We start from the raw sequence: 10995 nt of genomic DNA on the forward strand, positions 1-10995 counted from the left end.
GAGGTGGAATGTGTGTCAGAGAGATGTGACAAAACAAAGAATACAAGCAAGAGAAGAGATGGAGTTTAGAGGGAATGGGATGGGACCAGCTGAATGCCATGAGGCTCTCAATTTTTCTGTAAGAATTAGATTGCAAAAAAAATGCTTTTAAGAGTTATCCATAGCGTTATGTTAATTTCTTTATTCATCTAATTAAATCTAAGTTATGTTATTTTCCTTTTTAAAAATTAAATTTAGTTATTTTCTTCTTTTGGATAGATAAGAGAGTACAAACCATGACATTACAGACTCCTGTACAGAAGGTGGCGGTATGCAGCACCTTTAATATCAGAGGAGAAGAAGAAACTCAGTCCGTGGTGTCGGTGACAGAGAGCTGTTCTTAAGATAAAATGTCTTTAAATCACTTTCTGACCCGAGCTGCTTATGTCAGCAAAGGTAAGCTGATGGTTTAATGTTATTTATTAGTGGTTCTGATTATGAGGACGCCTCTTCATCTCTCTTTTTGCATTTAGGACGGCGTGTTTATATAGGAGTCTGACCTTAGCTTAGCGGTAGTGTAAGCCTTGTCGTCACCAAAAGACGATGTAAAGATTCGTAATTCTGTGATTTATTGTAGTTTAAGACTAAAAAGTGTGCTTAATTGTAGTTTTTGTCTAAGGAAGGGTCACAAATTGTTAAAGTACCTCATTTTTTGATAAATCTGGAAATTAAGAAATCAATTCAAATAAGATATTTGTATTTCTTTCAAGCCATTAGGTTAACGGGCTACACTCCTCTGTACGTCTCTTGTTGTCCGTACAATGCTTGTGTATCATTTAAAGCGAGGTGGTAAAGCCTTAATATTCCTCTCTCTCTGTGTGTGTGTGTGTGTGTGTGTGTGTGTGTGTGTGTGTGTGTGTGTGTGTGTGTGTGTGTGTGTGTGTGTGTGTATGTGCGTGTATGTGTGTGTATGTGTGTGTTTGTTTGTTTTTTAGTCGGAACCAGGTCTGCATTCACAAGCTCCAAACCTGACGTGATGAACCCAAACTGGCTGAGAGTGGGACTTGCCTTTGGATCATCAGTCTTCCTCTGGGGCCTGGTAAGAAAACACCACATTTTAGTGGTTTTTAATCTGCAATGACGATGCAATGATGCTCTGAATTCACGACTCAGTAAAAATCACAATGCTTGGCTCTGACAATACATTAATCGAATAGTTCATTTGCCTCAACATGTGTTAGTGTAAAGTTCTATGGCTGTGTGTGGTCATACTGACGTAGAACCACTCTACCATATCTAAGACATTGTTCCAAAACTGGAACAATGTGTATGTTGGCGATGTAGATGAAAACTATGACACATTTCTATCAATTACAAAGGCTGTCAATGATAAAAAAAAAAAAAATGTCCTCTGCTAAAGAAACTGGTGAAACACAAACTTGAGAAAAAAACCATGGTTAACCAAAGTTTTTCTCAAGAAAAGAACAAGTGAAGCTAAAACAAAATATAAGACTTACAAGAATAAACTAACAGCAATTATGAAAACCAGCAAAAAGTACTACAGTACAGTAAATTACTAGAGGACAATAAAAACAATATAAAGAGTACATGGAAAGTACTGAATGACATCACCAAAAAAAGGAAAAACAAAAAGGGGTACCCAAACTACTTCATCATCACAGATAATATTACTAGTAATGACATAACTAAAATTGTAAACAGTAGTGATGTTCCATACCACTGATTTCCTTTCCGATCCGAAACCGAGTAAAATTCAGGCTGGTATCGGCGATACCGATCCACTACCGATACTTAGTGTCTGGTAAATCTAAAAAAAGAAAAAATGAGCGCATTTCAAACCATACCACTAAATTAAAATTACCAGTACACAACTAATTAAATAACTCAATGCTGTTTTTTTTTCACAAGTTTGTTAATACCTACACTTTGAATCATTTATTCAACAGGCAAAAACATTAGACAGGTTGTAAATTATAATGGATATATTTTATCGTTTAAATTGAATTTTTCATTCATCTTTTATAATATATATCTTAACTCACCATGACAATTTTATTGCAATTGTTCTGTCCACTTTTAATGATCATTTCTTTAGGAACCTTTCCTGAATTAATCCAGGCTGTTTTGCCTATGTGAGATTATCTCCCTGACACATATTGTTACTCTAGATGAGCTTATGCAGTTATCTATATTAGGGCTGGACAATTAATCGGATTTTAATCGTGATTTCAATTTTGCCATCTAACAATCATAAAAACAATATAATCGAAGAAAAACAATTAATATGCCACACAGTGTAGATGTATGCAAGTTCCTGTGTTTCATATCTCTTCTGTGTTCCATGTGCAGCCACAGCGAGTGTGTGTGACTTATGTGTATCAATAATACTGTATGTGCCACTTACTGGTTCTTTAAAGTTGTGTTTAAATCAGTACTGAAGTTTTTTAATAAATGAATAATTGTGTATATTAATCGTGATTTCAATATCACTTAAAATAATCGGGATTCTTATTTTTACCATAATCGCCCAGCCCTATTATCTATTGAAGCATATATATTTTGTTACTTATTTCATAACCATTTCTAATAATTCGAAGAATAGCAACAGTGCTTAGCAACTCTTACAGCCCCACTTTTTTTCCCTTTTACCTGGATGATGTCTTCAGCACCGAAAAACTCAATCAGAGACATCTGTCTCGCCATAGCAGCAGCTGGCGCTGAGCTCTCCTCCTCCTCTGTCCCTCTCATCTTAAATGAGTTGTATTCTTGGTCGTGATTCAACCCAAAGTGTTCAGCGAGGTTCACTGTGTCTGAAGTGTTTCTGCTGGCACAGTCCGAAGTTAAAATATCACAAACAGCATCTTGGCCGTTTGTGGAGCTAAAATAGCTCGCAACTTCTTTTGCACTTTGCCGTTCTGTCCTGTGACAGCGCGAGAGTGAGTGACAGACTGAGCAACGTGCAGCTGCACTTGGCAAGGCATTACGCACGGCGGAAGAAAAAGTAGTTCCCAGAGAACAGCGTATCATTTAGATAGGTTCTCAACAGTTTGGTGACTTTTCACTGTGTTCCTGTTCATGATTTACAGGACCTCAAATGACTAAAGTATCAAAAGTATCGATATTCTGGTTTGAGAATCGATTTGAGAGCACAGAGAGCTGGTAAATAGGTTTAATAACTTCTTTGTTGGTGTTGGTCCTGGTCTAGCTGGAAAGATTGCAAACACTGGCATTACAAATGAAGTGGAAAGTAACATCTAATAAACCAGTCCTCACTATACACCTTGTACTGTTCCTTCATTCTCCTGTACATCACCTACTGCGTGGGTAAACACATATTACACAAACGCAGAAACGACCTCCAAAAGAAAGCAATGAGAAAAGTAAATAACAGCACCAACAGAGAACAATCAAACCCCCTCTTCTTCAAACTGAAGGCACTAAAATTTATGGATTTGGTCAACCTCAAAGCACTTTTAATAATGCACAAAGCAAACCAGAAACAGTTACCGCTGGGCACCCAAAATTTATTTCAAAAAAGAGAAAATAAACACAATCTCAGAGGATTATGCTTTTTCAAAAAACAGACAGTTCTTACTGCCACCAAAACTCACTGTGTATCAGTTAAAGGAGTCAATTAGTGGAACAAATGCAGTGAAAAAATGAAAACATGCACATCACTGAAACAGTTCAAACAGATTTATATAAATCTTAGTCTAAGTAAATACAAGAGTGGGATGAAATCAAACTTAAACTAATAAAAAATGTGTTGTTTCTGTTATTTTTGTTTGTTTTATTGTGATGCACTTTCTTTTCTTCTGTTTTGGGTTTCGACACAGGCTGTAACAGATTAGCCTTAAAATATACAAAGACAAAGGGGTAGGAAAAGTTTCTGACTTCATCCTACACCCTTTTAAACAAGGTTTAAAGATCTATGTTATTAGAGTTGTTTCTTTAATTGTTTTTTTTTCTTCTTTTTAAACACATCGTACATCATATTTATTTCTGTTCTGTGGCCTTCATCAGATTAGACTGGATAGAAATGGGAACAAACACGTGTAGGGTGGTGCCACTTTAATCTAGAAAATGTTGGTTTTGGTGTCTTTTGTATTTATGTAGGGGTATGTCTATGTAAAAGGATCAAATGGTAAATGGACTGTTTTATATAACACTTCCTCTAGCCTTCAGACCACTTAAAGATGGAGGAAGTGTCCCACCAAATGCTCACACGTACAATTTAGAGAGGTTTTCATGTTGCAGATCATGGAAATTGTTGTTGTTTTTGGCATAGTAACCTGTAATAAGTTGGATCTTCACAGTGACAGAATTTCAAGTCAGGAAAGTTACTTTGTTAGTCACAATAATTGCTGTGAATGCAGTAATGCATTCACAGCATATGTTCTTCTGTGTCAAAAAATTTCTTCTTCTTCTTCTTCTTCTTCTTCTTCCGCCCGCTTTTTTGGACCGCTAAAACTTCTGCAAACTTCAACCGATTTTCACCGTTCAAACTTCAAAACGTGTGTTTCAGTGGGGACAAGGGGGCTATGATTCTTCAGAAACTTTTCACAAATACTCTCCGAGATACTCAACGTTTTACGAGATCTCGGTCCCATAGAGATGAATGCGGAATTTTCAAAATTTTCTCCCTTCAGGACATTTTTTCAGCCTTCTTCAAACCCTTCTCATTCAGTCATAAATTCAGCTACAAACTCCATTCAAACTTCAAAATATTCAGCTATCTCTTTGCTTCATTCAGTCAGTTTCCATATTTTCCTAGCATTCATAGTTTCTTCACAATGACCCTTCAAAGGTCATGATGCATTTCAGCTCTTCAAGCCATTTAACATTGGTGTGTATTGGACGGAATGTTTCAGCTCAGAGTGGGAGATTCAAACGACAGAGCAGGGAGAGGGGGAAACAAGACCTGGGAAACTTCTGGGTAAACTGCTCTCTTGGCCACATTTTTTGAGCTATCAACACAAATAAGCCCTCAACATGTAAGTAGTCTTGTCCTGCCTCTGACAAAGTGGTTTTTAAAGCAAAAGGATGGAGCACTTTTTCACAAAATGGCCAACTGTCGGGCAAAGTCAGCTCCGGCACCCATGTACCCCAATGTTAATTCCTGAGGGGTTTTCTCAGAGATCAGTCAAATTTCCCTCATCTATCTATCGCTGTCATGGGCCTATTTCTGCATCTTTAGACATGAAATTAACACAGACAGCTTCCTCAGGGTCTCAGGATTCCTACGGTGTGATCATTTTTCTTATCGGCCCTTTGGTTTTGTCACAGTTGTAGGCAGTTTGACACCCTGATTTCAGTGGAAATGTGTTGGGAATCAACAGACTCCACCAGCTCTCTGATGGCAGTTGGTAAACAAAGATCACCATGGCAACATCTGGCTTCAGATGAGCCTCAGCTAAAAGGCTTACATGATTAAAAACTTACACACAGGACACACAGAATTTCATTTTAACAGCGTTTCAGAGATGAGACTTGCATTTTCCCTCAGTCAGGTCATTATTTCCATAACTGTTCTTTAAAATTTAATTCATTGCTTCAAATTTCAACTTTAAATTCATTTATCCATTTAACTGATTCATCCATTAGTTTCCTTTCATCCAAGAGTTCATGGCAGGTTAATTTAGCATTCTGCATTAGCAGTTGAGTGCCAGCTTTTCATGAATTATTTCAACCATTTTCAGACATAAATTCAGTCATTCATGTTTAGCATTCTGCTTTTGCAGTTGAGCACAAGCTTTTCAAGACTTAATTCAAATGATTTCAGACATAACTTTAGCCATTCTTGTTCAGAATTTTGCTTTAGCAGTTCAGCGCAAGCATTTTAAGACTTCATTCAGCCACTTTCAGACAAACCTTCAGTCATTAATGTTCAGCATTCTGCATTAGCAGTTGAGCGCAAGCTTTTCAAGACTTTTTCAACCATTTTCAGACATATCTTCAGTCATTCAGGTTCAGCTTTTGTTGCATTAGCAGTTCAGCGCAAGCTGCTTCAGCATTCTGCATTCACAGCGCAATTTCTTCAGAAATTGCTTTTCTAGTTTTCTCTGCCCTTCTACCAACTTTTCAGCAGATCATCAAACTTTTAAAACGAGATGTGTTTTCACACAGATGTGTGTGATGCTAAAACAGCATGATGTTGAATGGACTTTGACACTCTTGACACTGAAGGTTGAGTACCTCTGCTTGCGTCTGTTTTTCGGAGTGACACTAGTTTTGTCAAAGAGGAAGGTCTTTGGTTTCAGCATCAAGTTCCTGATATCAGTTATCTTATCAAAGATCTGATTATTTATTTAAAAGAAATGCAAGTCAGTTAAATATTTTAGATTTTTTTGAGATGGAGTTGGATATGCTTGATCTTTAAATGAAAATAACTTTTGGTATCTGTGTTCTCCCTGCAGCTCTTCAAGCAGAACAGCACAGATTTGCATGAGTACAAAGTGAGGAATGGTCTTGAATAATCCACTACAGGTATGTACAGGTACTCTTCCATTGCTGGACTGTCTTCCTGGTCTGGTCTTAAGTTCTGAGGATGTCATAAATGTAAAAATTTAAAACCTGATTCTCTTTTTTTGTCCTGCGTAGGGGTTCCTGTCTGTGGAGGCCCTTCTGTAGTTTCTCTTGCCCTTGCTCTGTCTCTGTCCAAAATAAAATTTGTTGTGCAAAATGTGTTTGAGTCATGGTTATTCTGAATGCAAAAAGCTTACATTATTGAAGTAAGGAAAACAGTAAATCTGTCTTTTGGAAATAAGCTAGAAAAACCTTTTCCTTTCACACCTTTTTGCACTGATAGCTGTCCATGTTTCTTTTACATATAGACCTGATCAAAATCCTAAGACCAGCTGAAAAATTGCTATAATTTACCTTTTGCACATTTGGATCTTAATGAGGTTTTAAGTAGAGCTACAGTATGCAAAAGCAACAGGAGGGAGTGTGAAAAAAGCACTTTGTAAAACTAATTTATTGAAAACAAGTAAACTGAAATAGGCTGTTTATCAGCTGATCAAAAGTTTAAGACCATTGCTCAAAAAGTGACAAAAAACTCTTCAAACCAAAACAAAAGTTTTCCTCTGTAGGACTCAGTAATAATTAGCTCCACCGTTATTGGTAATCACTTCAAAATTTGTTTCATCCATCCCCAAATGTTCTCTATTGGATTTGAATCAGGGGAACATGCAGGATGGTCCAAAGAGTGATGTTATTCTCCCTGAAGAAGTCCTTCATCTAGCCAGCATTGTGACCTGCAGCGTTCCCCTGTTGAAAAACCAGCTGTTACCACACAGACCAGGGCCCTCAGTCATGAAGGATGCTCGCTACAACATCTGCACGTAACCAGCCGCCGTTTAACCACCCTGCACCACCTGAAGCAACGTTGTCATGCCAGGAACATTGGAAGCCATCTGGACCATCAAGGTTCAATTTTTCTCATCAGAGAATAAAACTTTTCTCCACCTTTCAGTGTCACATGATTCTCTCTGGCAAAGTCCAAACAGGCAGTTTTGTGGCGTTGCAGGAGACAAGGTCTTTGAATTCGTTTTTTTGTTTTTGAAACCCTTTTCCTGCAGATGGCGTCTGATGGTTATTTAAAAAAATGTAGAATGACTGTCGTACTGCGTCCAACCTCAGCAGAAATGGCAGTGGCACGCTGTGAGAGGCCTTGCTTATGCAGCTCGACAATCCAACTACGTTAAAGAAGAGACAGCTTCTTAGCTTTAGCCATCAGGAGGGCATGAACGTGTGAATGCCTGACAGAAAATGAACATTTGGAGCAGATTTTGGCTGTAATAGCCCATGGTGTTAAACTGTTGATCAGCTGATAAACAACCTATTTCAGTTTTTTTGTTTGTTTTGTTTTTTAATTATAAGTTCCAAATGTTGTTTGTCGCACTTTCCCTTCTTGCTTTTGTATATCGTTGCTCTTCTTAAAACCTCATTAAGGTCCATATGGGCAGATGCATATTCTAGCAATTTTTTAACTGGTCTTAAGATTTTGATCAGGTCTGTACACTCACCTGCCACTTTATTAGGTCCACCTTGCTAAAACCAGGTTGGACCCCCTTTTGTCTTCAGAACTGCCTTAATCCTTGGTGGCATAGATTCAACAAGGTACAGGAAACATTCCTCAGAGAGTTTGCTCCATATTGACAGCTTCACACAGTAGCTGCAGATTTGTCGTCTGAACATCCATGATAAGAATCTCCTGTTCCACCACATCCCAAAGCTGCTCTATTGGATTGAGATCTGGGGACTGTGGAGGACATTTGAGTACAGGGAACTCATTGTCATGTTGAAGAAAGCAGTCTGAGATGATTCCAGCTTTATGACATGGAGCGTTATCCTGCTGGAAGTAGCCATCAGAAGATGGGTACACTGTGCTCATAAAGGGATGGACATGGTCAGCAACAATACTCAGGTAGGCTGTGGACTTTAAACCATGCTCAGTTGGTACTAAGGGGCCCAAAGTGAGCCAAGAAAATATCCCCCACACCATTACACCAGCAGCAGCAGCCTGAACTGTTGATACAAGGCAGGATGGATCCATGCTTTCATGTTGATGAGGCCAAATTCTGGTTTGTGAGAATTAAAGGTCCAACTAAAACTTTTTGACCAATAGTGTCACTAATTTTGTTAATTATTGAGTATTTTAGCCACAGTTGATATCCATGTTCACTGAGCTCTCTGTTTTCCTGCTCCATGAGAGCTTTGATTGTTCTCAGCTGCTTGTTGTATGTCATCATATGGGACATATCTCACATCACAGTTCTGTGATGTTCTCACAGTTTAGTTTTGGTGTTGCTGTGTGAACTGTAGCCTCAGTTAGCTGACAGGAGGGTCACCCGGTGTGGCCATCTGCCTCAAGGTTGGACGTGTTGTGTGTTCAGAGATGCTCTTCTGCAGACCTCGGTTGTAACCAGTGGTTATTTGAGTTACTGTTGCCTTTCTATCAGCTCCAACCAGTCTGTCCATTCTCCTCTGACCTCTGGCATCAACAAGACATTTTGTCCCACAGAACTGCTGCTCACTGGATATTTTCTCTTTTTGGGACCATTCTCTGTAAACCCTAGAGATGGTTGTGGGTTAAAATCCCTTTAGATAAGCAGTTTCTCAAATACTCAGACCAGCCAGTCTGGCACCATGAACCATGCCACGTTCAAAGTCCCTTAAATCACCTTTCTTCTCCATTCTGATGCTCAGTTTGAACTGCAGCAGATCGTCTTGACCATGTCTACATGCCTAAATGCATTGAGTTGCTGCCATGTGATTGGCTGATAAGAAATTTGTATTAACAAGCAGTTGGACAGGTGTTCCCAATAAATTTGCTGGTGAGTGTATTAGTGTGTCATCCACACTAAACTGCAATTTTATGTCACTAAAAATGATGTTTTCTGAAACCCCGGCTTAAGTGAAGAGTTTTGGAAAACTCTGGTTGCGTGTAGATGCTGGATAACTGAGTTTTTGGTTCTCAAAAGTCACAGCTGAACAACAGGGGTTCTTCTTGATTGAATGGAATATGTTTTATGTCAGAAAAATACTTTCCATTATGGGTTTGGCCTGCTTCAAACCGCACTCACCGGCAGACTTGCCCGGTGCACGTGGACAACAGTATTTTTAAAAACGAATAAGGGTGGATTTTCCTCTTGAAAATACCTGGCTATTTAGCCTCCTGCCCTCCACCTCAACCCTGCCATACTGCTTTCTTCATTCTCTGAACACTCATGCTCCCTGGATTCATCCCCCTTCTCTTCAGTTTACAATGAAACTTCAAAAACAGCTTCCCCTGCCTCCGTCTGCTTTTGGGTTCAATCAATCAATCTTTATTTGTATAGCGCCAAATCATAACAAATGTTATTTCAAGACACTTTACAAAAACATTTACAGGTCTTGACCCGTAAATGTTAATAAAATTTTATTAGCAGAAACCCAACATCAAGACAAGATAAGGAGTCTTATCTTATCTTAATCCACCATGAGTACAGGACTTTGCAGCATTTAGCAAGTTACAATGGAGAGGAACAACTTCCCTTTAACAGACAGAAACCTCGGACAGAACCAGACTCATGTTAGACAGACATCTGAGGAGACTGGGATGGGGTTAGAGAGACAGATAGAGGAGAGAGAGTGGGAGAGAGAATAGGGGGGGGGGGGGGGGGGGGGGGATACACACACACACACAGAAAGGGAGAGAGAGACAGACAGACAGACAGAGTCTGAAGTTTGGCGCTGTGGCGACAGTTAAGGTGTAACCAGCAGGCCATTCCCGGCAACAATCCAAAGCCGTAACAGCTGGAGTCTGACAGGAGCACAGCAGCAGACCATCCACTTCACCGATCCCCAGGAACCTACAAGACAAACTCAGATCCTCCCAGAGAGGTGTATGGTCAGTAACTACAACAGGACAGTAAGACTAGAAGTTAGACTGACAGAAAAAGAGAGGGAAACAGGAGCCCTGTGTGTCAGTTCCCCCCAGCAGTCTAAACCTATAGCAGCATGACTAAGAGCTGGTTCAGACCTGATCCAGCTCTAACTGTAAGCTTTATCAAAAAGGAACATTTTAAGTCTATTCTTAAAGGTTGAGACCGTGTCTGCTCCCCGGACCTCAACCGGTAAGTTATTCCAAAGAAGAGGAGCCTGATAACTAAAGGCTCGACCTCCCATACTACTTTTAGAGACCCTAGGTACAACAAGCAGACCTGCATGTTGAGAACTCAAAGACCTAGACGGGTAATATGGAATGATTAAGTCTTTAAGATAGGATGGCCTGATGCCATTTAGCACTTTGTAAGTCAGAAGAAGAATTTTAAACTCTATCCTAGATTTTATAGGTAACCAGTGTAGAGACGCTAACACTTCAGAGATGTGTTCTCTCCTCCCAGTCCAAGTCAGTACCCGAGCGGCAGCATTCTGAACCAGCTGAAGAGTCCTAATAGACTTATTAGGACAGCCGGATAAAAGAGAGTTACAGTAGTCCAGCCTAGAAGA

At 39.4% G+C, this 10995-nt stretch overlaps 1 protein-coding gene across 1 annotated transcript; it reads left to right on the forward strand.

Annotated features, from left to right (window-relative positions):
* Positions 1-297: 297 nt before the first annotated feature.
* On the forward strand, positions 298-6684 carry ndufc1 (NADH:ubiquinone oxidoreductase subunit C1). The gene is made up of 4 exons (XM_074674573.1): positions 298-435; positions 975-1078; positions 6417-6486; positions 6601-6684. The coding sequence occupies exons 1-3, from the start codon at positions 390-392 to the stop codon at positions 6474-6476; spliced, it is 210 nt and encodes a 69-aa protein (XP_074530674.1). The 5' UTR covers positions 298-389; the 3' UTR covers positions 6477-6486; positions 6601-6684.
* The last annotated feature ends 4311 nt before the right edge of the window (positions 6685-10995 follow it).

The sequence above is a fragment of the Halichoeres trimaculatus genome, unplaced genomic scaffold (genome assembly GCF_033239565.1).
Source record: "Halichoeres trimaculatus isolate MK-OKI-2021-1 unplaced genomic scaffold, fHalTri1.1 fHalTri1_scaffold_7, whole genome shotgun sequence".
Classification (NCBI taxonomy): Eukaryota; Metazoa; Chordata; class Actinopteri; order Labriformes; family Labridae; genus Halichoeres; species Halichoeres trimaculatus.

Bases quoted from the DNA above. Each gene is read 5' to 3' on its own strand.
- ndufc1 (XM_074674573.1), top strand. From the start codon at position 390: ATGTCTTTAAATCACTTTCTGACCCGAGCTGCTTATGTCAGCAAAG. The intron at 436-974 runs GTAAGCTGATGG...TTTGTTTTTTAG, and splicing joins AGCTGCTTATGTCAGCAAAG to TCGGAACCAGGTCTGCATTC. The intron at 1,079-6,416 runs GTAAGAAAACAC...TTCTCCCTGCAG, and splicing joins CAGTCTTCCTCTGGGGCCTG to CTCTTCAAGCAGAACAGCAC.